At 46.4% G+C, this 26,822-nt stretch overlaps 2 protein-coding genes across 4 annotated transcripts; one reads left to right on the plus strand and one right to left on the minus strand.

The window, feature by feature from the left end:
* Positions 1-3,581: 3,581 nt before the first annotated feature.
* On the minus strand, positions 3,582-12,728 carry YARS (tyrosyl-tRNA synthetase). 2 transcript variants are annotated; one of them, XM_015811647.1, is made up of 14 exons: positions 12,699-12,728; positions 12,383-12,484; positions 11,562-11,708; positions 10,959-11,134; positions 10,394-10,523; positions 9,827-9,907; positions 9,167-9,259; positions 8,096-8,231; positions 7,059-7,144; positions 5,783-5,918; positions 4,945-5,042; positions 4,645-4,838; positions 4,405-4,546; positions 3,582-3,753 (listed from the first exon to the last, which is right to left on the minus strand). In XM_015811647.1, the coding sequence occupies exons 2-14, from the start codon at positions 12,437-12,439 to the stop codon at positions 3,643-3,645; spliced, it is 1,587 nt and encodes a 528-aa protein (XP_015667133.1). In that variant the 5' UTR covers positions 12,440-12,484; positions 12,699-12,728; the 3' UTR covers positions 3,582-3,642. The 2 variants fall into 2 exon arrangements, with proteins under 2 accessions (XP_015667133.1, XP_015667134.1); XM_015811648.1 differs by lacking the exon at positions 12,699-12,728 and adding an exon at positions 12,638-12,652.
* Positions 12,729-12,834: 106 nt separating this feature from the next.
* On the plus strand, positions 12,835-21,807 carry S100PBP (S100P binding protein). 2 transcript variants are annotated; one of them, XM_029283281.1, is made up of 5 exons: positions 12,835-12,871; positions 14,989-15,073; positions 18,658-18,767; positions 19,654-19,735; positions 21,216-21,807. In XM_029283281.1, exons 1-5 carry the CDS (start codon positions 12,862-12,864, stop codon positions 21,346-21,348), a joined length of 420 nt encoding a protein of 139 aa, XP_029139114.1. In that variant the 5' UTR covers positions 12,835-12,861; the 3' UTR covers positions 21,349-21,807. The 2 variants fall into 2 exon arrangements, with proteins under 2 accessions (XP_029139114.1, XP_015667136.1); XM_015811650.1 differs by having other exon boundaries at positions 12,854-12,871; positions 14,989-15,847.
* Positions 21,808-26,822: the final 5,015 nt, after the last annotated feature.

A 26,822-nucleotide genomic window follows, 5' to 3' on the forward strand; every position in this document is an offset into this window, starting at 1 on the left:
AGATACAGGGATTTAAAAAGAAAAAATATTCTCAGGGACCTCTTAGGGCCAGAAAAGAAGCTTTGGTGGTGGCGCTGAAGAAAAGAAAACACCAACCTGCAGCCTTCGTCTCCCGTGGCCAATGTCAAGGCCACGGGCTTCGAAGTCCTCAGCAGCGCTGGGGGCAAAGGGGCGCATCCCTTTCCCCCCTCCCGTCTCTCCCTGGACTCAAACCTCGTGTCGGTCCTGCTTGGTTTGGTGATGTTGAATCCCCCCCCCATTTGGTGTGAGAAAACAGTTTAAGGTAGCATAAGATGAGGAGAACTCAGCATCTGCTGGGAAGATGGTCAAAACTGGAGCAGCTTGTTGCAGTTCACCCCCCCCCCCGATGCCTTTTTAATGGGTTGCATTGTCTGTTGCCATTCAGTGTGCATTTGGGGAGTGGGGGGGGAGACAAAATGGCCTGCGCTTGCACACCCACGTGGCATGGAAGCACTTTCTCAGTGGGACGTGAGGAGGACGGCCATTGCGGGAAATCCCTGCTCAGTCTTCCCAGACCGTGCTGGGTCCCAGAAGAGGCCCTGCTGGTAGTTTTGCTCTGGACTCCTGTGGGCAGATTCTGGCTGTTGCAAACAGCTGATTCCGGGTAGGGGGTGCCTGTAGGGAACCCCCCCTCACCTGCTAAAAGCACAAATGGCAGCCTGGAAGATGGTGCAACTGCCAAAAGACACCGTTTTTTCCCCAGTCTCTCTTCACCTGTGCCGTGAACACTACCTTAGGGAAGCCCCCCCCCATGGGAGTGGGAGAATCTCTGAGCTGTCTTGCAATGGACATGAGTAGTGAGCAGGCACCTGGCACAACACCGACAAGGCTTAGCGAGCCCAGGCAGCTGTCTGGAATGTAGCTGTTCACTGCCAAAAGAGCAAAAAAGCCACTGAATTTTGCACCAAAACATTCCAGTCCGGTCATGAGAACAGAGGATCCACTGGAAAATTGAGTAGGGGAACCACTTCAGGCCAGACTTTCCTTCTCCCTCTCCCACCAAGAAACCCAATTGATAACGTCAGGGGCACCTGCACTGGAGTTTTATTTGTGGTGAATCTGCCCATTCCTTGCCAGTGGGCCCAGAGAGATGCAGAGTAATTGGATCCGATTTATAGCCCTTCTTTGGGGCGGCTGGAGCTGGGTGTGTAGAGAAGCTGGGCGTGCTGGGGGCCCAAATTCCATCATTGGCTGAAGGGAAAGTCTGGACGCAGAAACACTTGGGGGTGTGAGTCGGGGTGTCTCCATCCGGCCAGGAGCACCTGCAGTGTCCTTGTTAGGGTCTTCTCTCCCCCACCTGGTGTGGCCAGCAGTGGCTCATCCCAGAGGTCTTTGTGGTACCCAGAATGTGGTGAAGGCAGCCTCCGGCATCTCGGGAGCCCTCCAGGATGGGTCCAGATCACTTGCAACGCCCATGTCTGGCCTTCTGGCTGGGAAGATGGGAGCACTGAGGCAGAGGCAGCTGCGGACAAGGGTGGTTTTGTGGTCTCCTGCCAGAAGTGCAAGGAAAGGGCTGGGCATAGTTAAGGATGCTAAGTAACGATTATCTTCCTTAATAGTCGACCTGGTTGGAGAAGACTCCGAGGGGACCCTCTGCAGAAGGGTGAAGGGGGAGCTGAGACCGGGGCCCTCCTGCCTTCCTAAACAACCACACGTGCCTGCAGTGGCAAATGTTCTCCCCAGGTCCTCAGCCCCGGGGCACCCTGTGGGACGCTTGCTACCATCCTCAAGGAGATCAGGGTTTTCAGTTTGCACCAGAAGTCCAGCTGGACATCGCTAGTGCACATCCAGGCCTCTGTTCTTCGGCCCATGTGCAAAGAGCAGGGGCCTCAGCAGGGTGGAGAAGGTGGTCATGGCACCATCTAGACTTGGGCAGGGAGGCGCTCACGGCTGCAAGGGAGACCAAAAAGCTCTGCCTGGTTTTCTCTCCCCCTCCCAATTTTCCTTTTCCCCCCCCCTCGCTTTTCTCTTCTCTTCTTGGACAGCTGGCAGCTGCTCTCTACACCTTGGAAAACTTTGGAGTCTGTTGATTTGATTTCCACTATGGTAGAGAAAGAGAAGGGTTCCTTTTTTTTAAAAAAAAAAGGTCAATTCTGTTTTAAAAAAGATGAATGTGCATTTGTAAAATGACTGATTAAAAGCTTGCTTGCTGACTCTTCTTTCCTGTGATATGAGGAGGGGGAGAGGAAGGGCAGGTCGGCTGCCCCGGATGGTGAGAAAGGAAGAGCGGGTGCCGAGGCCCAGGAGAGGCTCAAGACAGCCATCCTGCTGCTTCGAAACCTCCGAAACAGAGACAATTGCCAAGTGTTGGAGGGTTTGATTTTGAAGGTTAATGAAGCCAAGGGCTCTTCCGCCCCCAACCTTCCCCTCAGCTTGATCTGGGGGCCCCAAGCAAGCCCCAGCTGACGTCTTTTTCTCTCACAGTTTCCAACTTCCCCATCTTACGCCTTTCCTGAGCTTTGGATGGCTTTCCACAAAAAGGGAAGCACACACCAAGCTACAGGTAGTCCTCGGTTTATGACCAGCCGCTTAGTGGCCATTCAAAGTTACAGCAGAGCCCCCCCCCAAAGGTACTTACAACCCAATTCCGACAACCTCCCCCATGGTCATGTAACTGCATTTCAGATACTTGGCAACTAGCCTGCATTTGTGGCCATTTGTTGTGCCCCACAACAATCAAGCAACTGCAATTATTGTTGCAAAAAAAGTAACCGGGTGAGAACCTGCTTTACAACCATCGTGGTTTACAAATGGGCAGGCTCTATTAGGGTCGCAAGTTGGGACTTCCTGCATATTCAAATGCCTTAAATACCCCCGGTGCTTTGTAAGGTGCCGAGTCCCAAATGTTCAGGCCTTTGGTCTGCCTGTTTCTGCAAACCGCCTGCAGCTTTTCTGGAGTTCACCTTGCGTGGCCTAACAAAATTATTTTCTTAATATGGTTTGTGCAAGCACTCTAGACAAACTCCTTTTACATCTTTTGCCCAGAAACCGAATCAAGCTTTTATCTCTGGAATACGATGCATCATTTACAGCAGGGGTGTCCAGGTTTGGCAACCTGATTTACAGAATAAGCCGATGCACGATCAGTTCGTCTGAAAAGGGGGCACTGCATTTTGAGACAAACATGACAATGTTTCACGACAGGCCTGACTGACGGGTCTGCTCCTCCGAGGGAGCTCTTCTTCTCTAGCCCGGATCCGAACTCAACGGAAGCAGCAGAGGACAAGAAGCGAGACCGCCCCGTCAGCTCGATGGAAGGCCGCTGTGGCCATCGGTAAGAAGCAACTCCCCACAGAGGGAGATTAGTCTGAAGGGGGGGGTCTCATTCTCCCAGGACGAGGTTTCACAAGCAGCAGCTTTTCTCACCTTCACCAGCCAGTGAAAGGAAGCAACTGCCTCTTTCTCCCGCAACACAGACAGGCAGGCCTCGGTCACGTTGGGAGAGAAGGAAATCCAGGGCCCTGTCACTGCTGGAAGCGGTTTTCCTTCCTCACCGGCCGGGTCATGATTTCCTGGGTCAAGTGCAACTGCTCAAAGATCACTGCTGGAAGCACAGAGGAGGAGGAGGAGAGGTGGGCAGAACATGGGGTGGTGGGCGCAGGAGAGGGGCAGGCTGGAGCTCTAGCGGATGCTGCCCCCGTTCAGAGATTTGCACGTCAGGTTCCCCAGAGCAGTCATGAGATTCTTCCCCTTCCACTGGGCCACAAAGTTCTCAGAAATCTGGAGGTCAACCTGGGGAGAAAAAAAGGAGGTAGTGCCAGGTTCAACGTCAAAGACTGTTCCTAAGCACGTTTGCTCAAAAAGCTCCCGGGCTGTCTGGGGGCTCTTCTACCTGGCTCTTTTACCAAGTCAGTGGGCTCCGAAATAAAAGAGCCAACACAACAGCACAGCTCCCTAGGCAACTCACGCCCAAGCACCCACAGGCTAGTCCTCGCTGCTCTCTAGTATTGTTGTTATATCCAATAAGTAACCTAATTATTTTGAATCTGCCATTGAACATCCATCAAAAATGGATCAAGACATCCAAGCTCTCGGTTCTTTTTCCAGAACTAGAAATAATGCCGTTAAGTACCTCCATCCCTTACACTTCCTTCTTCCTCTCTGGAGAGAGCAAAGAATCAATGGGCCACATAAGAGGCTGGGATGCTTCAAAGGGTTTGGCAGACTGCTCTTCCATGGGACACGTATTTGCCACAGGCAGCCTCATGCAACAGCCCGAGCTCTTCCAGCTGCTCCCGAGCCCTTCTGCAAAGGCTGCTCCGGCCACCCTTAGGATGCCCACACACCTGGGCGAGGGGAGCTGTTTGGGATGCCAACCCCCCAAGTTGGATGCCACTTAAGACTCTGTGCAAATCTGCACCAAGACGGAGCTTCTCCACTTACCTGCAGCTTCTCAAATACTTTCTTCTTGGGCTTCAGCTCATCATCCGGTTGGCCATTCTCAAAGCCTTCTACAAACACTCGCTCCCCAGGACAGGAGCCTGCTGGGGGGTCCAAGGGCTCCGCTCGGCAGGGATCTCCAGAACTGAGGCGATGGAGAAAGAAGGCGTCCATGGGAGAACGTGAGCGCAATGCACAAGGCGCTTCCAGCACCTGAGCCCCTGCCCCACTGCCTTTGCCAACCTGAAAGCGCAGAGCAGCATGGCCTGGGACTCCACTCCCCGCATCTTCTGGGGCTTCATATTGCAGACCAGCACCACCAGCCTGTCCTGGAGCTCCTCCTTGGGCACAAACTCCACCAGACCACTGACCACCGTACGAGGTTTGGCCTCCCCCAGGTCAATCTTCTCCACGTACAGCGTATTGGCATCAGGATGCTGTAGGCATCAGAACGGGAACATCAGGGACCAGCAGAAAGAGCCTCCAGTGTGACAGGCCTAACTTTAACAGCACCCGCAAAGGGTGGCACCAAAAGCACCTCACCTTTTCCACACTGAGCACTCTGCCAACCCGGAGATCCACTCGGGACGGGATGACTTCCTCGGAGTCGGAGTTCTTTGTGGAGCCCTTCACGGCAGATTCTGCAAGTAAACAGCAGAGAAAATAAAGGCTTTATTAGAGGAGCTGGAATTTCAAAAGGCAACAGTAGACTTTGATGTGTTGAGCCAAACCAGCCTGGCCTCCATAAACTGGCACATCTGACAATCTTTGGTAGAAATGTTCCTTTGATCAAAAGCTTTGGAAAAAAAGGGGGAAACCCACTGCTGTTGGTACATTGTAATGTACATTATTCCCAACACCTATACACTGACACAATATATAAATGGACTCAATTCCTGTTGCCACTAGGTTTATTATTGCAAAACTGTAAGCACATCTTTCTTTGGATCAGGGAAGGACACCTTTGTCTGAAAAATGAACACAATAAAGAACATAGAAAGACCAAAGATTAAGGATAAATGCAAATTATTTTTATCTATAATTCTCAGTTGCTTTTCCTTGGTATGGTTGGTATGCTTTTATTTTTGCTTTTGGTGTTCTGATTTCAAATAAAGCCATGGAATACATCTTATTATTGCTGCCTGATTCCTATGCCCTTTCTCACTGAGGACTCTGCACTGCAGATGAGCTGTTCCGTGCAGGCCGTGGGGGGCGGGCAGAGGGAGAATGGCAAGAAGCAGAAATGGAGAATGCAAAGAAAAACAGAGAAAGGTTGGGAGGGGGCTCTAAGCCCCAACCTCAGCTTGCATCTCGCCCACTAGGCATGTGGCAGCCCAGCCCAGATGGAGCCCCCGCCGGCCCCAATTCTTGTGGGCCTTACTTGCTGTGGAGGCCTCAGGATATGCACGGCTGGCGAGCTTCTTCATTTGTGAGCTGCTGAACTTCTCTCTGATGGGATCCAGGAGTTTGTTCAAGGCCACCTCTATGGAGCTTTTCAAGTCTCCCGGATGGACAACCTGGTCACAAGATCAAAGCAGAAGCCAGATAGTTCTTGCCTTATCACCATAACTGAAGCTGGAATTTTACAAGCTGTTTTTGTGGTGATCATTAAGCAAACACAGCTGGGGTTAAACAAACCTGTTTCCCACAATGGGCATTTTTGCAGGAAACTGGAAGCAAACATTGAAAACTGGCAAAGCCCACCAAAAATCTCAGTCTTACAACCACGGGACACTACAAATGGTCATAAAAGCAAGCTGGTTACCAAAAACCTAAAATGCAATCATGTGATTTTTTTGGGGGGGGGATCTGAACTTTGAAATCTGGTTGCAAATAGCTCTGGGGAGATCCGCTGAAACTCTGAACGGTTGCTAATTGACCAGTTATTAAGCAAGAATTACCTCTATTACAACTTAGTAATATTGACAGAGAACTTATAAGAACTGGATGCAATGGGCTTTGTGTGCAGCAGTCCAATTTTTTTTGGCTGCAAATTGTTTGCATAATGTCATTTATGTGGTGATGTTATTACACGAAGTACATAAATCTGCAAGACCCCCAACTCTAATTCAACAGATATCCTTGATTAGTGGACACCCCCCCACACACACACTGAACTGTTTTTATGAGTCCAAAAACAACTTCCAGAGTTTCAATCTTTCTCCCACCCTTTATAATAGGAAATTGGAAAATGAAGGGGACTTGCCCTGTGCTTAACAATTTTGTCTAGTCAATTTGCTTCCCGTTTTGAACAAACCGGGGTGATTTACAGCTGAATAAATCACATTCATCCTGATTTATTTAGTGAGAGATATTGAGCAATATGTACAATTTACCCGCTTGTTTCCAATAAGGTAGAATTCTAAACCATTTCAATTTATTATATGCAAACTGGCCCTTTGTTGTTCTACATCAATCTGATGAAAGCTATAAGAAAACATCTGCCTTTGCATTAATCTGACTTGCGTGTATTTTTAATATATAAATGAAGTGACTCTCCATGACTCTGGGACCAGCTCTACTAAGTATGCAGAATGACAGAAAGTTTTTCTCCAAACACCTGAAAGTAAAGTACAGCTAGGAAATTACCACAAATTCTTCTGCCTGAATACAGGGGAGGAAACCAGAGTTTGCAAAATCAAAATCCCATTTATTACCTGCTCAGCAAAGTCCTTCTCAAGATCCTCGTAGCTCGTGTAAGTTTTATTTCCTCCCCACTTCTCATCTCTAAGGATCACGAACTCTACAGAAAAGTGAAGATGTCTGTTAAACAAGCCCACATTTAATACCAGCATCCTCAAATATTCTTTTGGGTGGGATGCTGGGCATCACAACCACCTATAACGATGTCACTTAATGCCCACCTGACTTCGGGCCAAACAGGTTCTTCACCCAGGTCCAAAGCATGCAAAGTTCATTTCAGAGCCCTGGGAGCTAGGCCAGACTTCAGCTGGAGGACTGGGACCAATCCAGGCTGAAGATCTCAAAAGGAACCAAGACAGACAGTGGGATGGAAAATAATATTGATGTGGGAGAAGAACCTGTTCGGCCTGGACAGAGGAGCTACAATGAGCATGGAGCAGCATTTCCTGAAGCACCATCAGGTAGAGGAACAAGAAGCCCCACCTTTCTGTGGAGTCCTTGGTGCTCTCTGAATTTCATTACCCAGACAGACATTTGCAGACATTTCATTACCCAAACCAGGTAACGTCATCAGCACTGATGACGTTACCTAGTTCGATCATGAATTCTGCAAGAAAACCACCAAGCTCAGACATCACCAAGGACCCCACAGATAAGCTCTGAAAAACAAATATTCTCTCCTATTGGTACTTCGCTTCTGTAATTCCCACAGCAAGAAATGCTTTAAAAGCCAAAATTATAAGGTAGATTTTGACTGAATTAGCGACATGTCCGATGGTCTCTTCCAGAGATCCCTTGCTTGGGCTACCAATGACTTCTTTTGCCACTGTAAAGAGACTCTCCTCCCCTCCCCCCGCTTCAGGATCCCGGAATGCTGCCAGGCACATCCTTCAGTATTTCCCGCTGCTTAGGATTCCTTTTTCGGCTGGTGGAAAGACATGAGAATTGGGTAGGAGGAAACCAGTCTCTGTGCTCCCTGTTCTCCTGGCCAGATTTCTCCTCCTGCTTCTCCTCCCTAGCAAGGCCAGCGCTGAGCCCTCGGGACCCTCACCTGATCTGAGGGGGAAGAGGACGTGCTTGACAAAGGACAAGACCCCGTTGTTCTCCACATTTCCTGGCTCGCAAAAAGCCTTCTTAAGCTTCTTTTTCACATCCTCTTTTCGATCCAAAAGATCAATCTTAGACTCCTAAAAAAGGGGAGAAAAAGAGAAGATGGTCCAATATTACTCTTTAGGCACAATTTGAAGTTTTTTTAAAAATAAAGAGGAACTATAATAGGATTTCAATAGGATGTATTTATATTAATCAATTACAGCATTGTTTCCCAACCTTGGCAACTTTTAAGATGGATGGATTTCAACTCCCAGAATTCCCCAGCCACCATGAATGGTTCCCCAGCATGAATGCATGCTGGCTGGGGAATTCTGGGAGAGAGTCCACTCATTGTAAAGTTCCTACAGTTGAGAAACCCTGGATTAGAGTTAATATCACGTGTATATTATGATTGAATCCTTGAATATCACTCCCCAATCTTTTCTCTTTGGTTACATTTTCACCGAGCGCGTGAACAATCAGCTGCAATCCCATGCCTCTCCCTGCAAGGTTGCGCTGCAGGTTCCGCTGGTAGGACGATGAACGCATTCGCGAGGGCTGGGGCATCTCCTGCGCAACCGCCGTCTAAGACACCTGCAGGCCTGTTCCTGCCACTGACCAAGGTAGTGTTCGTGCCACATTTTGGGCACCATCAGAGACAATGGATTTAAAAAGCAGCCACTGAACCAGGTGGATTCCACTGCTATGTAAGAATCCTTCAAATGTATTCATGTCAACAGGCTAATTTTGCTTTGAGGCTGTTCATTTGAGGTTGGCAAAGTCATCTCAATCTTTTGTTGAAACATGGTTTGGGATATTGGTTTCTTCTTCATTTTTTCAAGTATTCTATTTCCCCCCCCTCATTTTGTTTCTTCAATATACTCATCTAATTTTATCTGATTTATGAACCCCCTTCCTTTATGCTCAGTTTGATTAATTACCCGTTCTAGGAGCGCCTCTGAAAACCACTGAAAGGGCCAGCCCAGGACCGCTCTCTCTCCCCGGCCGGCCTGGGCTGTTCGGGACCCACCTCTTCCGAAGAGCTCATCTTGGTTCCCGTCAATCCAGGCACCATGGGGTTCATCAGATGGATGCGTTTGGTGTAGCCCAGGGACGGGAGGTACTACAGCAGAGCGAGAAACACACACACAGGTCACACACAAACAATTCAGGAGGCTGAGAGGAAGAGAGGTGGCTTAGTGGATGAAGAGACACACACCGCTCCTCCAAAAAGGGGGCTGAAATGGTATCACAGGCCAAGCAACCAGCACTGCTTGTGGATCAGCCCCAGCAGCTATTTTATGGTTGATCACAACAATATCACAAGACGGTCTGCCTTTCCTTGAGCAAGGGCAGATATAGACCTAAGGGCTCAGAGGTTCCTTCCCCTGAACAGACGAAGCTGGATTGTCCCTTTCCTCTCCGTAGAGGGACTCCCTCCCCTCCAGCCAGGGCTTTCCCCACACCTGGAGAGAAATTGCCAAAAGAATGCCCCTTCCGGACTGAAGCCTGGGACCCGTGGTGGGCCACGCTCAGTTTTTCTCCGGGCAGGGAGGACACCCCAGGAAGTTATGCTGGCAGGTGAGAGCTCCTGGGAAATATCTTGGTCTAGCCACGGGACACCAGGTTACAACCAAAGGCAACAGAATTTTGGCCAGCGTATTGGAGAAGGGGCAGCCTCTGCGCTCACCTTTTCTGCAAAGGTGAAAATTTTTCTCTGATCCACTCCTCCAAACTGTGCGTCAACTTTCAGATACTCTTCATCCAGTGCCTGCAGCAAGAGCAAGAAAAAAGGACTCCTTAGGAACTGTAAGAGAGAGCTCCCCATGTTGTCTTCACCAGACAGCGTGTGCAAGGGCCACAGCTGAGAGGCAACGAGCTCCATGAAGAAACGAGTAGGCTGGCCATTCCCTTTGGTCAACCACAACTGACGTTCTAGTTTTTATGCAGCCTGCTGTTATTTAGTCTACGGAACATTTGCAAATGAAGCTCAGCTTGGAAATGAATTCACACATATGCCTCAGAAAGGTGTGCTGCTCCTCAAATACCGAGACTGGGGAAGCCCAAGGCTGAATCATTTCCAACAGACTTAAAACCAGGGTGTTTGCGCTACTCTTATCGCTCTACAAGTGCTGGGCCCTGCACACATACCATGAACTCAGATTGTGTTTTTTAAAAAGGTAAACAGTTGGCTAAACGTACGGATGTCCCTTTCTATCTTCCAGGACCTGTGGTGGGTCCTTGAATGTTACTCTACCTGCAGCCCAGGGTAGAGAAGACCACTGAGGAGGGGGTGTTCCACTTGTTTCACCACTTCTGCGCCAGCTTTCTTGGCATCATGCTGGGTGACAACAGAGGACAGTCGATAGACATCCAGGGTGTATTCCCTAGGCAGACGGAATGCAAGCCATGATACAAAGATACAAACGGTCACATGGAGCCGTTTTCACCACACGGCGCCTTTTGCATAATGGTGGTGGCGCTAGCACGAGTGTGGGGTGTGTGCGTGCACAAACATGTGCACACTGGCCAGCCTGCCATGCAGCCCGGTGGCCAGCAGGCCATGGCCCAGTAGTGGGCCGTGGCTCACAGGTTGGGGACCCCTGATCTAGAGCAACAGCAATCCTCCTTGGAAGCAGGAAAGATTTCCATTAACCGTTATGTATATTTATTTATATCCCACCTGTCAAAGCAAGAATATTCAATATTAGCATCTCTTAACCCTCTATAATTCCCTCTATAATCTGCCTTTGGCATCAGATTCTATCTTTCCCAGGACTTCTCCTGGCAGGAAGAGGGCAGCTTCGGCCTGCCCAACTTACTTGCTGAGCTGGAAGTCGGTCCCTCGGACGAACCGGAGCTTCTCCAGGGGCACCCCAATGCTCTCCAGCATCGCCTTAATGACCCCCTCGTAATACTGGGTACGCAATTCCAGAAGTTCCCACGGAGCCTTCATGTTGTCTAGGTAGGCATGCAGATCAGCGAACAGAACGGTCACCTGAGAGACGGGGTGTGTGTGTCATATGGGCTGCTGTCCTTTGGGTGAGGCAAGAGGAGGCGATGTCTCTTCCCTTGCCCTGGTGTGAGGGTGAGTCTGGGAAGTCAGAAAATCCCCCTACCCTTAAAGCCAAAACCAGAATAAAAAGGCAACCTGATTGGGGGAGGAGAGGATTTGAAGAGAGCCGCACAACTGGGAGGCATCCTGTTCACTTCTTGAACCACCCCCAAAGTAGGCGAAGACTGCAAGCTTAGATCCCCCCCACTCTGGGCAGTGTTTTGGCAGCTTTTAAGCGGGTGGACTTCAACTCCCAGAATTCCCCAGCCAGCTTTGCCTGTCTCCCTCTCCATAGGCCCTCCAGACCCCTATGGAGACAGCAGTATGCCTCCCCCCTAAGGATCCAAAGCAAAGGCAGAGTTGGCTCAACCTCACAGCCAGCCTTGAGGAAGTCTGCAATCTTGGACATGGGCACGAAGTAGGCGATGTGAGGCTTGCCCGTGGTGGCTGTCCCCCAGTAAATCTTCAGCTCCCGTTCTTTCAGGATGGCTTTCAATTTATCCTCTCCAAGAACCTCCTGCAAACACATAGGATTGTTTAGTATATCTGCTGGAATTTACCGAAAGTCAAGATTAAATGCCTTGACTGCAGCAGAACTCTTCCCAAGGCCAGCATCCACAAAACACCAGACTCGCACAAGAAATAACTAATGCACTCCAACTGTTAAAATACTGATTTGTACAAGTAGTCCTCGACTTACAACCATTTATTTAGTGACCAAAGTTACAGCAGCACTGAAAAATGTGACTTGCAATCAGTCTTCACGCTTACAACTGATCAAAATCTGGTTGCTCGGCATCCAGCATGTATTTATGACAGTTGCAGTATCCTGGGGCCAGGCGATGGCCGTTTCTGACCTTCCCAGCCGGCATCCAGCAAGCAAAGTCAGTGGGGAAAGCTGGATTCACTTAAAGACCACATGGATCACTTAACAACTGCAGTGATTTGCTGAACAATCATGCCCAAAAAGTCATAACATTGGATCTCGTTTATCAACTGTTCTGCTTCACAACAGAAAATCTGGTCTCAAATGCGGTTATAAGCACTGAAAAATGTTCTTTGAACAATGCCTTTAGCTTCTCACGGGGCGGGGTGCTTAGGGTCTGTCCAGTTTAAGGGCCAATTTCTTCCTGTCCCCTTGAATCCCACCGCCCCTTCTTCACCACCACCCCCCCCCGCCCAGCCAAGTACCTGCAAGTTCCGGGTGATCAGGTGAAGCCTCTCCTGGGCGGTCAGGTCTTCCCCCATGGCGACTCCCCGCCAGATGCTGACTCACTCGGCGGCCTCCCGAGTCTGCAACCCGACGAAAAGCCCGTTATTGCCGGGAAGGACCGGGGGGAGCCCCTCCCCGCCGCCCCAGCGCAGCGCCCGCCCGCCCGCCCGCCCCCCAGGATCGAGCGGGGAGATCAGACAGGCAGGCTGCCGCCCCCCCTCCCACCCACCCACCGGCCAGCCTGTATAGGGCAGAGGCGGGGGGCCTGGCGGGGGCGGAAGGAAGGAAGCGAACCTCTCGCGCGCCGCTCTCCCAGCTGTCTCCCGGCCGGCGCCCCCCACGCGTTGCATCAGCCGCCGCTCGGCGCTCCGCTCCCCGGCCTGGGCCCGCTTCCGACGAGCCCCGAAAGGCCGATCGGAGGGGCGGGGCGGGGCGGGGCCGGCGCTGATCCCGGAAGATGGCGGCGGGTGAGTGCTTGGGGGGGGGCAGAGGCGGCGGCGGGGTAGCCGNGGGGGGGGGGGAGAAAGGATTTTAACGACCTGGGGCCCAACCGCCCCCAGAGAAGCGGGGAGACTGGAGGAGAAACGGGCTGGGACAAGGAGGCTTCTCGCTGCCCTTTTAAACCGGTTCTGTAGTGTACCCATCTGGGTTAAAAAAAAAATTAAATGGGGATTTATATGAACAAACTCAGAATAAATCCATTTACTCGAACATTACTGTGCCTGCCTTTTAAATATCAAACAAAATGCATTTTTCCAGATTTTTTTTCAGAGCTTTAGATTCTTGGCAAGAGAGATGGGGAGACCGTTGGTCTGGATCTTCTCCCATGACCCAAGAGATCAAGTTCTCCTTAAAGTGGAACTATCCTCAGGATAAATTCGCCTCACCTAGTTTTTTTTAATAGATGTCTTTACTTTTAAAAGTTTATGTCTAGCATTTGTTCTCCCATAATTAGGAAAGTCATAAACATACTAACTTTAAAAAGAACAGTAAAATTTAAAATAGCCCACTGCTATATATTGCTTCCTGTAGGGAAGCAATATATAGATACTGGTCTCCAAAGATTAAATAGGAATTCATTCAAAATTTCTAGTTTCTAATACCCCGACAAATGTCTTTGCATATCCCCTGGGCGCTCCTAGAAGATAGTGGCAGTACTTTTGAAAGCAGACCAGAAGCAAATGTCTAAGGCGTAGACAGCATCCTGTGGCATGCAGAGATGTTTTCATTAACTACGTCCACTGTGGCTGCCATTTTATTATTAGCTAGCTTCCCAGTGACAATTCACAATATCTTAGCTTTCCAAGAAAGTGTAGTGTATTGTTAGAAGCATAATTTAATTGGCATAAACACTTGTTTATTGAATGTTGGTTTTAAATTTTTTGGGTGTAAATAAGTCACTGTGAAATAGAAATACTGTATCTTCCCTTTGGCTGGGAAAATTAGTACTTTGTTGCTGAGAATACTTTTCCTATTATATGGATCGCATTATGGTCAGTCCTTGACTTACAATAGTTCATTTAGTGACCGTTTGAAGTTACAACAGATTAAAGAAAGATTAAACATGGTTAGCATACTGTACCAATACAGCCTTTAAAATACCCATATGGCATTAAATTTTACTAATACCAATAAATCATTTAAAAATATTTCCTCTTTGAAAAAGACTTAAAAATACAATTTTATTTTTTAACCTTATTTATACCTTTGAATTAGTCTTGACTCCTAGTGACTGCCTGGACATGACTGCAGTTTTCTTAACCAGATTTTTTCAGAAGTGGTTCACCATTGCCTGCTTCCTAGGGCCATGAGGAATGGCTGTCCCAAAGTCACCCAGCTGGCTTTGTGGCTAAAGTGGGACTGGAACTCAGATTCTTCTGATTTCTAACCTTAACCACTACACCACTAAACCTTAACCACTACATCTGGTTTCTAACCTTAACCACTACACCAAACACTACACTACTCCTTTAAATACAAGGAAGTGTCACACTTCTTTTAAAAAATACAGAAAGTATTGAGATACTGTTAAAGTAGCAGTTTTCTTATCCTTACAACTTGATCTTTTTGTCACAGTGGGCTGCTTTGTTTTCTTCTGTTTTCCTAAATCTTGGTATTGTTTAACTTCCTCTCATGAATAGACTTTCATCAGCAGAACCTGACCTGCAGGTGAAGCCCTGAGGAAATGACCTCCAGTCCCTGTAGTAAATTTGTTCAGGCTACCTATTAAAATGAAGTCTATTGGAAGTCTGCAGCTCAGTGAGGCTAGCTTGTTACTCTAGTCACGCAACAAGCCGGTGGCTTGACTTTTAATTTGCATAACGAAGCCTCCTTCCAAGGATGTGCAATCTCAGGAGAGGAGGAAAGCCATGCTTGAACTTTCTCAAAACTGAGATTGCAGGTAATCGGAGACCACTTTGATTGAAACAGGGCTTCAGTTATAAGGTTATCCTTCCTTAGTCTTTAACCTGGAGAGTGGAGGGTGGGATCCTTAAAATATAGTGGTCAGAAAAGCAGCATTGGGCCAAGTCGCATTGTCTGCTCCTGTAGTAGTTTCTTAAAGTTGCTTTCTCTAACGCTTTAGGTTCTGGGAGCAAGAGGCATTTAGAAGAGGAGTGTGAAGAAGGGGGCGCAGCAGACGCGAAGAGACAATGCTGTAGGACCTGCAGGTGCTCATCCTTTCAGGCACATTCCCTCAGCAGTGGAAGAGCAGCTTCTCCAGGCTCTTTCCTGAGCAGCGGTGGATGCTTGGATAATGACTTGGATGACGCCATCCTGGCTCGTTCTGATGAGGACATGCCAGATTCTCCCACCGGACTCTCTCGTGAAGCTGAGGATGAGCTCATAGCAGAGGATCTGGAAAACCCCCCATGTTTTGTAGCAGCTGAAGTAAATAGCTGTGAGGATGTGAAGAGGGGTAGCCTTTTAGCTTGTCCTGAATCTGCACAGCCTCTGAGGGCTCTGGATGAGGTTGAAAGCACAAAACCTCTTCCTCAGGCCGCTTCTTCAGCCAGCTCAAGTGAGGGGGCTGCTTTCCCGAATGATTTGGAGAAATATTTGAATAAGAGCTCTCAAAATCGAGCAGAGTTTGGTGCAAATTACAATGGTCTTAGGATTCCAGAAGCTGGTTCAGACGTAACAGCTTCTTTGAATCTGGAAAGAGGTCTGTCTGGAAAAATAGATAATGAAGCAATAAAGACAGTGACAAGTGTTTTGCCAGTAGGAAGCCAACTAGTGGCTGAACATGAATCATTTGGTGCGGTGGGTGGACAGTCCTCAGAGAGACAGACTTCCCAAAGTCAGAAGCAGCTCAGAGGCAAGAATACAAGCAACCCACTGCCTGAAAAAGAATTAGATACTGTTGACTTGCATGCAGTGTCCACTCATGTCAATGGCCAAAGAAACGATTGTGTGGAAGTTCCTGATGTTAAAAAAACCAATAGGTCAGAATGCCTCCCCCTTCCCCTTCTTCCAGTGATACGCTGTTAGGCATGCTTTCTCAATTCCCACAGAGTTTGGAATGTATTTGTTTTTCCCTGCTTTGTACAGGTTATGGATTGAGATGATTACTCTTCAGAATCTGGAAATGCATTTGAGGGCCTTGTATATGTGACGTATGATGGGGTTGTCTTATCCCTTTGCTTCCCACTAGATGGTAGTGGGCACTAAAACTTTTACTACGGAAGGAAGATTCCATGTCCAGGTTGATGATTTGGAAGCCGTTAACATGTTTTGGTTTTCTTTTAAATTTTATTTTCCTTATTTTCCTCTCCCCTCCCCTCCCCTCCCCTACTCCCCCAAATCCCAGTTTTTCTTTTCCATGGATATAAGAATTTTTCCTGTTTGAAATACGACACAAGATTTTTTAACAGTTGACAGTCTTCATCCTGCAGAGGGCTAAAAGCTTGTACTTCCTCAAAACCAATATCTAAGCTATTCAAGATAGCTTTCATATGTCTGATGCTAGGCAGTGGTAGCTACTCATAGCGCTGATCGTTATTTTTTACAAATTGTGGATGGTATGAAACCATGCCTGGTTGGCCATTGATGCTGCTGTAGATATCTGCTTAGATCAGAGACCAGGCTGTTCTCTGTCACCAGAAATGGAAGCGAATAGAAGGCTTAGAACCTGGATATGCACCTTTCGGCTTGCCTGAGCCGCATTGAATGAAGAGGAATTCTCTTGAGCTGTGTATAAAATATATAGTTAATGTATATTAATCACATAATGATGATAAAAGTTTACGAACTTGTGGAGGCATATTGCTAGCTGTCCAGGGCCTCATGTGGGCCAGGGGTCAAACACACCTGGCTTAGAGTGTCTTCCTGTGTCCTCTGAGAAGAACTAGACGTAGTAGACCGCTACATATACCTTGGCCAATGGATCTCAATGGAAGGTGATACAATAAAGGAAATTGAACGGTGTGTTAAATGTGGTTGGCAGGTATTCGGCTAGCTAAGCGTAGACCAACCTCCCCGTATGCCTGCAGATAAAAGTTTTCGATTAGTGTGTGCTACCTGCTCTAACATACCCCGGTGAAACATGGACACTAACCTCACAAACGATGCACAAGCTACGAGTGGCGCAAAAAGCCCTGGCAAGAGGCATGCTCGGCATCACAAGACAAGAGAGAAAGACACACATGGGTTAGAGAACGAACGAAAGAATAAGATGCCACCAAGGGAGAAAAGGAATGAAATGGAAATGGGCTGCTCACAGAGCAAGAAGAACCGAGAGGGCAGGTGGACCAAGGCAGTCACAGAATGGATCCCACTGGATAAAAAGTGTCCGCGAAAGAGACCTAAAACGAGATGGATTGACAACATCAGCAAGAATTGCGGGCCCAACTGGCGAAAGAAAGCTTAGGACCATCTTGGTTGGAAACATGCGGAAACATGTTTCCTGCAGTTTCCTGCAGTGGATGGACAATGGCTAAAATGGTGATGGTGAATGAAAGGGCATGCCATGTTATCTATTTTTAACTACCGGTAATTGAATAATCAGAATCTCATGATGTATTTTTATCACTTATATAGTGCTGAAGTCAGGATAAATTACTCAGCATTCTACAATCAAGGCAATTATCCGTTCAAAAGATGAATTAAGAATAGTTTGACAAGATTTGTTCTTGAAAATCCATGTTGAATTAACAAAGCACTTGGCGAGACAAATACAGGAAGTCCTCAACTTATAACCACAATTGGGACTGGAATCACAGTTGTTTAGCGAAGCGGTTGTTAAGCAAGACACCCACGAGACCACTTTTCTCAATGACTGCAGTCCTGGTTCTCCCACTTACGGTTCTTAAGTAGACATACTGGTTGTTAAGTGGATGGACCTGAAAGGAGGCAGGAGGCTCCCCTCCATGCCCGGAAGGGAACTCCTGGGTTGGGCTGGAGAGAGAAAGCTCCCATCCCAAAGATTCCAGCCTTCTTTTGAGGTGGAAGGGAAATCTTTTGGCAGCCTGCTCAGCAGCCGGCCGCCTTCCCTGTTGGTTCCCCCCATTGACCTTTTGGGGAAGCTGGCAGAAAAAGGGACTTATTTCATAAAAAATATGGTGTACTTAGACCATTTTAAAGATTTTTTTTATTTCTTTACTACTGTTACTTCATTTTCATTTTTTTTGTACAACATCCTGTGTCCTTTTGGAATTTGGCAGCATTTTTTAAAAAAAACTATTTCAGTCAGTATCCGGGAATGCCGTTCATATGATCCTGGGGTTTTAAATTCAAGTAAAGATACATTTCCCTGACCATGTTTCTGCCAAGATTAAGCTTTAATCCTGATGCTTCACAGTTTCATGGTGGAACACAGAATTTTTGTTGGAGAAGCCTGAACAAAGCATTGCTACAGCTTTTCTTTATTACCTATTAACATTTTCCTTTCTTCATTGAGCAGGTGATATGCTGGTATTTTTCCTTTCCCCATTTTATAGTTTGTTGACAAGTTACACTGGGAGCAAATGTTAAAATTGAATTCTTGACTGAAAATGGAGCAGACATTCACCCCATTGTCTGTTATTTAGAAAGAAGTTTAATGCAATGTCTTGTGAGGCAATTCATTTATGAATACGAATTTTAAAAATTTGGAAGTAAAACCTTTTTACTTTGGGTTCTTTGAAAGTAGCAGGAACAACCTCTGTGCAATTATGTCTTGCTTTAATTTTCAAAACTTTGCTAGTAATTTGATCTTTCCTAGAAGATCATTTGTGGTACAATTTGCATATAGTTATTTTTTCCCCTCCTCTTCTAGTCTTGTAAAGCCTAAACGGATATTAATTCAAGAAGCAGACCTTGAGTCAAGAAAAGCAAGATACGTCAATGCCGTCCTTAGCCATGCTAGCTCTGTCCCGTCTCTCATCGGTAAGTGCGAAGGTAAAAGGGGAGTTGTGGGTGGCGGAAACATCACTAAGGTCAAAGTGGAGGCTAGCACATTCCTGGGTTCCTGGCTACCCTTTCCACTGGGAGGAATTGGATTTGTTCCAGAAAAGACTTCCTTGCTTGCTTCCATTTTATCCAGGCTAGAGATGGGGGTCAGGTGACATGGAGGTTTGTGTGGCAATTTTTATCTAATAGAGTTCCAGAAGGAATTTTGCTTATAAAAATTCCCAGAATTCCCAGTTAAATGAATTAACTTGCAACATACATTGATATGTAAACTAAGCAACAGTCCTCATTTTACCGACCTCGGAAGGATGGAAGGCTGAGTCAACCTTGAGCCAGTCAGGACCGAACTCCTGGCAGTGAGCAGTGAGTTAGCCTGCAGTGGCTGCATTCCGACCACCGCTGCACCACCATAGCTCTACAGTCTATTGCTAGTTGTCTAAGATGTTGATTTGAGATTCTTTTTCTATGACTAGAGGATTTGACCTTTTCTTAAAGTATCCTGTTAGGCTAATTGTTTTGGTCTAACTAGTTGGTGAAAAATGGTAGCTTAGAAAATGTTGGACTGATAAAGCTTAAAATAGTGTTGGACTGCAGATTGGAGGACAAATTGGGGCAAAAATTGATTTTAAGAATCTCTCCTTTATCGTATTTTTAATCAAGCAGCACTTTGAATTTTCTTGGTCCTGAGCAAATGCAATCCCCCAAACCGCTGACTCTTCTTTTAGCGTACACTGTTATTCAACTTAAAGTAAGGGTTGTCTCTTCCTTTCTTTGGTTAGCGAAAAATAGATTCCAAAGTGTTAGTTGCAAAATCTCCCTCCTAACTGTCATGTTTTGATTCATCTGCTCTACTGAATTTCAGACCCAGTCCATGAGTTGCACATCCTGGTTGACACAGTCGCATCGGAATCCAGTTACGACCACCCAACAGACTTGACCGTAAGGTACGATGCCTCTGAGAGGACAGGCAGAACTCAGGGGCAGGCTTTTCTTGGGAAGCAGCTTTGCTGATCTCGTAGCATGTAAAAACAGGTATAATTATTTCAACTTTGAGGAACTAGAATTTACTATCTATCAGGTTGGCAAAGTATCCTTACTTACATGTACTGATATTTGGACGATAAAGACCACACTGTGGTTGAATAACAGGGAGATTTATGGATGCATATGAATTAAAGATACAAATTTTGAGCATTTTTGAGCATTTATTTCCCCGAGGTGAACAATAATTGAATAAAAGAGAAATTGGGGACAAAATTATACAACTGAAAAAGAAAAGAGTATTTTTATAATTTATAAAAGTCATTATTTTAGAAAGGTAATGTCTTGAAGCATCTATTTCACTCTAAGCATAGTCTTTTTATCTGAAAAAATCGAGGGGAGGGGAACAGTTCCTTGACTTGCTAGCTAAACACTTTTAGAAACAAGCAGCGGAATCTGACTTGCCTGAACATTCCTCTCTTTGCCTGGCGAGAGCTGAACTACGGGACAAGTAGTCCTTGACTTATGACTGTAATGGAGCTGCCCATTACAGTTGTAAGTCATGACAGTTGTAAAGCAGGTTGCCCACACGACTGACCTGATTTTACGACCCTTTTGCGGTGATTGTTAAGTAAATGTGGCAATCATTATGCAAATTCATTGTTTGCTTTGTGGTGTTTTTGCCGAAAATCAGAAGTAAAGACCGGTTTTCAGCCAAAACTTTGTAAATTGCAGCCACATGCAAACAGCCCTAAAACGTGGGCTTATTGCCAAGTGCCCAGGTTGTAAATGCCTTTTGGGGAGGGCCTGTTGTAACTTTGTACAGTCACTAAGTGAGCGGTCATAAGTCGAGCACCAGTTCTGTCAACTCATGAAGACTCAAAACGGCAAAGGAAGCCTTTGTAATGCAAAGGAATTAAAAACTCCCCTTTCCCCCAAATCCTAGCTTTGGTTTTCTGATAGTGCTTTGAATTCTGATCAACATGGCGGTGTTGAGTTTGTTAAAAGTTTGTTAAAAGTTACTCTGACACTCTTCTAATAAAAAAAAAAATACCATTTTCTTGAGGAATGTTCCCCTGTCGGTTTGGCAATGGCTGTGGCATGGAGGCTGCGGTTTTTGAGATGGGACTGGATAAAGTCAGGGAAGAGAAGGCGGCCGGCCTTAGGCCTAAAAGTGAAGAGAAGGCAGGCTAGGAAGGGGCAGCTGCAAGAGGATCCGGTCTGTAGTTTCCTTGCTCTGTCTATGGGGTCCCAGGCTGAAGAGAGCGGGCGGGGCTCCCGGTATTCGTGTGGAAAGCTTCCCCAAGGAAAAGGGAGAGGAGACTGTCTTCAGGGTTGGGGTCGCTGCTCTTTTGTCTCCCAAGTTTTGCACTGACGTTTTTTTCTTCCTTCCTTTTTTTTTTTTTTTTGTGTGTGTGTGTGTGAAATGCCTTCCCTACCTAGGAACTACAGCAAACGGAGTCACAGCAAAACTCAGAGGTTCAGTCTCAGCCAGTGGGTGGAGCGCAGCAAGCGCAACTTTGGCCGGTTTGATGGCCTTCCTGATCGCTTTGAGCGCAGCCCAACCCTCAGCTAAAAAGACCCCTTTTATTCAGAGTTGTTCTTTAAATGTTTCGGTACCAGCAGTTCAATTTGTTTAATGTGTGTGTGTTACTATTAACATGAAGGCCAGTTTAATGTATTTGTTTTTATTACAAATACTTGTTTGTTTTGTCTTAAACATTTTTCACGGCTGAATATTTTAGAAATGTTGTATTTTTACTATTCTGTTTCATATTGCACCTTGAATATGTTATAAATGTTTATTTTAAAATTCTGGGACCTCTTCTCCTTTTTCCCCTTCTACGCTTGACTATGTCCAGATTAATTGTTTACCTTCTCCGTTTTTAAAATTTGATGGAAATTCTAGGCGCTCTGACTTTGTTACACTTCGACAATGAAGAACAAAGATACCAAACATCTCACGTTCCTTCAGATACAGAACTTTTAATGGAGTCCATTCACACATTCAACTGCTAAGGTCTGAGGCTACAAGTAAATGAAGGAAGTAGCATTGGATGAATTGGAAAATTATTCACCCCTTCTTGAAATGCTCATATGTGTAGGGCAGGAGTAGGCAACCTTGGCTCTTTTATGACTCGTGGACTTCAGCTCCCAGAATTCTGGGAGTTGAAGTCCACGAGTCATAAAAGAGCCAAGGTTGCCTACCCCTGGTGTAGGGGATCATCCGGCATCATAGGCTTTAGAGGACTGCTTAAAATATAGCTTTTTCTTAGGTCATCATCCCTCTAATAACAAAAGCCAGCTATTGCAAGTGATAGGAGTTTGTCAGCCCTGCTACAGAACATTCAGAGCTTCTAATCTAATGCATCAGTGCTGCCACCTGTTGGCAACTTTTGATGGCATTACTTTTCATTCAGTCCCTGAATATGCAACGTCCACTGAAGGTTCATATTCACAGCTTCAGTTGGAGAGATGGACATTTCCATGGGACTTTCCATTGAACATTCTCCCTCTCATAGGAGAGACCCTTTCTTTTCTACTGGACTTATTAAAAGAATTTGCTGGTAGATACAACTGAACTGCAAGAGAGCAGGGCTTTCCCATTTCAGTTACTAAAACTTAACACGTGGCTTCTTAAAACATAAGATAGAAGAGAAGAGAAGTACAAACCAGTTGGAGATTGCAGATGAGTAAGAAAATTGTAGTAATTGGTTTTATTAAAGGATGGCATGCTTTTAATTGTTTTTATTATTGTCTTGCTAATGTTGGAACTCTTTGTAAACAAAGGTTGTCGTTTGGCCAGGGTTACATACATCATTTCCCACAGATTTCTCCTCTCCTGTTCAGATAGTGGATGTTTTAATCCTTTGTGGGTAAGCATCAACTTGAAAAAAATGTATGAAACAGTGTACTACAATCAATGTGGCATCAACTCTGGGAAATAATAAGTGTTCTAATTATAAGTTAAGCACAGCTAGGGTTTGATGTTTGAATGCCAAAACAGAATCACATAATGACTGGGTTCACATATCACACTGACATAAATAAATTAGAATTGTTTGGTTTTACACAAATCTCTAATTGGTAAACCAGGCAACATCATTATGGTGCAGTGTGTTGTATTCATGTTCTCTCCATGGTTGTTCTAAGTACAGTTTGCCCATCAAGAACCTGTGGATCTGCCCTTTCGAAGCAGGAACTTAAATGGGGTCTCTTTGTCCAACTGAGCACCAATGACTAACTAGCTGAAATTTGAAAATAATCCTGTTGGTAGATGTTGCTGCTAGGGTACTGTGTGAGCCAAGCAATGGATAGAAACTAATCAAGGAGAGAAGCAACCTCTAGAACTAAGGAGAAATTTCCTGACAGAACAATTAACCCAGTGGAACCGCTTGCCTCCAGAAATTGTGGGTGCTCCGTCACTGGAGGTTTTAAAGAAGACACTGGGCAGCCATTTGTCCGGAATGGTATAGGCAGGGGTCCCCAACCTGTGGGCTGAAGTCCACTACTGGGCCATGGCCTGCTGGCCACCAGGCTGCAGAACAGGCTGGACAGTGCGCACACTCACTCCCACTCACGCCAGCACTGCTGCTGCTACGTAAATGGGGCACCGTGTGGGAAAAACAGGGCAATGCTAGCGCCCATGTGGCAAAAACGGCAGTGCAAGTGTCACACGGGGACGCTAGCACCTCCCCATTTGTGTCACACATGCTTGCGGCCCCGTTTGTGTGTGTGCATGTGCATAAAATGCTTCCCCCTCCCATTCCCTCCAGTCCGCCAGCCGAGAAAGGTTGGAGACCTCTGGTGTAGGGTCTCCTGCTTGGGAAGAGGTTGGACTAGAAGACCTCCAAGGTCCCTTCCAACTTTGTTACTCTGTTCTGTTGTTCAAGCACCATTCTTGTTTTATATTTGCATAAGCAGAACAATTTTAATGTGGGATTTTGTTTATATTATGCCTAATTGGGAAATCACTCAAGGCTGAAATATTTGATTTCTCACTTGTGAAATCATTTTACCAGTTTCTGTGTATCAATTTTTTGTTGGAAGTATTCTGGGGGAGGAGAAATACCCCCATTTTGTGGGAGTATTTTTGTTGTGCGCTAAATGTCTTATCCGCTGTCCTTATAAAAACTCATTTCGTGCGGTTCGGCACAGAGCTTTCTTCAATAATGCAGAGGCCGGCTGCAAATCCCTCTCGTGTTTTGCTCTCTCCCTCCGAAACTTCCCTCCCACTTGTGTAATACACAGCTCTTCCTTTACCATTGTGTGCTCATAATGCACTCCTGTTTCTTTAAATCGGTTGCCCCAGGGAGTCCGGGGGCTGGTTTTCATAGCTCGAAAGTCCCCTCTCTGGAGCGTAGGAGTTGCTTTGGGCCAGCATTGTTTATCCCTGGTTGCCGTTCTCTAATAGCATGTACAGCTCCATTCTTGAAATGTGCAATTACAGGAGCCAGCTTCTTTCCCTTGGATGCTGGCAGGAGGCCTGTGTGAAGGCTGAGCGAGCTGCAAAGCCTTTGCCTTCCCATTTTCTCTCCCAAGGAGGCAATAAGAAGGACGGGGGGGGGGGGGGGGGGGGGGGGGGGGGGGGGGGGGGGGGGGGGGGGGGGGGGGGGAAGCCGCACCTGCTGCTAAGGGTGGGCAGAGATTTTGCAAACTCCTTTCTGTTCTTTCTCTACGCCTCTGCATGGGCTGCACGAGCCCCTGGGAACCCCGCTCCTCTTCAAGGGGGGAGGGTCCCTTTGGAGTGGGATCCTTCTTAGAGGGGCTTCAATCTTTGGAGAGGATAGAATAGATTAACAGGGGTAGTCAACCTTGGCTCTTTTATGACTCGTGGACTTCAACTCCCAGAATTCCTGAGCCAGCTGTGCTGGCTCAGGAATTCTGGGAGTTGAAGTCCACGAGTCATAAAAGAGCCAAGGTTGACTACCCCTGGAATAGAATATAGAACAGAACCCTAATTTGTGGTAAGGTTTCAAACCTGAAATGGCCTAATGAAGGGCATTCAATCAATCAGAATAGAGCTGGAAGGGACCTTGGAGGTCTTCTAGTCCAGCCCACTGTTCAAGCAGGAGACCCTACACCATTTCAGACAGGTGGCTGTCCAGTCTTTTCTTAAAAACCTCCAGGGATGAAGCACCCACAAACTTCTGAAGGCAAGCTGGATGACTTTGAGACAGCCATTCTCTCTCAGCTCTAGGAAGAAGGTAATGGCAAGCCACTTCTGAAAAACCGTGAGCATTAATTTAGGGCTACTAATTAGTTATGTTCATGGCTGAACTAAGTCATAAATGGATACAGGAACCACAACTGATGCACTAAGCCTGCCTTCCATTGATGCTCAACATAAGGCTCTTTTTGGGGGGGGGGGCTAAATGCTTGGCTCTAGGTTCCTAGAAATAGCTGAGTGGCGCATTCTTTCATGCATGGATCAAAAAGAGGGCTGAGAAAATGTGTGCAGATCCCTCACCTCCTGGATATAAACTGTTTCAACTCCTTTCCTTGGGACTCCACTATAGAGCATTGCATGCCAAAACAACCAGGCCCAAAGGCAGTCCCCCCCCCCCCAATGCCATCACTCTACTGAACACCTAATTCTCACAGTCTAAAGATATTTTACCCATGTAGTAGGGCTGTATTACTGTTGTCTTCTCATCTTTCCTACTACCTTCTACTATTGGGTTATATTACTTTGTTGTTTGTATTTATAGGTAGTCCTTAACAATTGCAGTGATTCATTTAACAGCTCAAGAAAAGTCTTAAAATATGGCAAAATTCACAACAAATGTTTCACTTAGCCACATAAATTTTAGCTCAATTGTGGCCGTAAGTTGAGGATTCTCTACACTGAGAGCTTATGCACCCGAGACAAATTCTGTGTGTGTTCAATCACACATGGCCAATTAAGTATTCTATTCTGTTCTCTTCTGTTCTCTTTTCTGTTCTTTATTCTATTCTATATTTTCTGCCCTTCCAAAACTAAATGAAGCCAGCTAAGTGCAATCTGAATCTGCCCTCTTGGGTCTCTCGGTTGTTGCTTGTCCATAGTTGAGGTGTGAGAGAGAGAGGATATTGTTGTAGCCTAACAGAAACGATGCCAAGCTTCCAAGGAAATGCCCCATTTGACATGCAGCTAACCCTGTAGATGGGTTCACATGTTCATCACTGACATTAATTTCTTTCCCCACCTGACCTGCTAGTTGAAACGGTACAATCCCAAGAACTCCATCATACATGCCACATGTGAAAAAGGGCACAAAAGTAGCACTTTGACGCATATTATTAATTCAGGCATAGGTTTCAGAAGTTTTGCTAAGAACAATTCCTTCCCCTAGAGTTCCTGCATTTAAACCCTGCTGTGGCATGCTTTCCTAAGGCCAGCTTGGGGATAATAACTGATACATATTTCCATTCAAATGAGATCTCCCTTTCAATGTATTTTTTAAAATACAGTTTATTGCTTAAATTGTTATCACAGGTAACAGCTATGTCCCAAGCCAAACAACTTGTTCTGAGCCTCCTTTCTGGAGAGTGCTGAACATTGTGGAGTCGGACCTTATCTTGCAAATGGCCGTGATGAGTTGCCCCATCACTGCTGGTGCCTTGTTTGGAATTTGATGCAGGACCTCATTTCAAAGGGGACTTAACAATAGCCTTCCTCGATCTGGTGCTCTCCAGGCTTCTTGGAATTGCATCTCAGAAGGGCCCTCCAACGTGGCCGGCATAGGAACATGAGGGAAACTCTGTGTCTCAAGCTTGACCTGCTACTTTAGTTACCTACAAAGGTGATGCTGCTTTGAAGAGGCTCATTAGGACCCTCTGGGTGTAACTCCCGTAGCCGAAAGCGAGCCAAGACAGAGACTGGGCGTTTGGAAGAAGAAGTGCTGTCATGAGAGTTTCATTATGAAGATATTTGACGTGGTATCGTGAAGTCGTCTCTCTTGATGCTATCTAGCACTAGAAGCTCTTCTGTGTGGTGTATCAAAGCAATTTAGTTGGGGAAATCCATATAAGAAACTTAAAGGGAAGGTCAGAGAAGCCTAAAAAGAG

The sequence above is a fragment of the Protobothrops mucrosquamatus genome, unplaced genomic scaffold, assembly GCF_001527695.2.
Source record: "Protobothrops mucrosquamatus isolate PMUCROS unplaced genomic scaffold, P.Mucros_1.0 scaffold46, whole genome shotgun sequence".
Lineage (NCBI taxonomy): Eukaryota > Metazoa > Chordata > Lepidosauria > Squamata > Viperidae > Protobothrops > Protobothrops mucrosquamatus.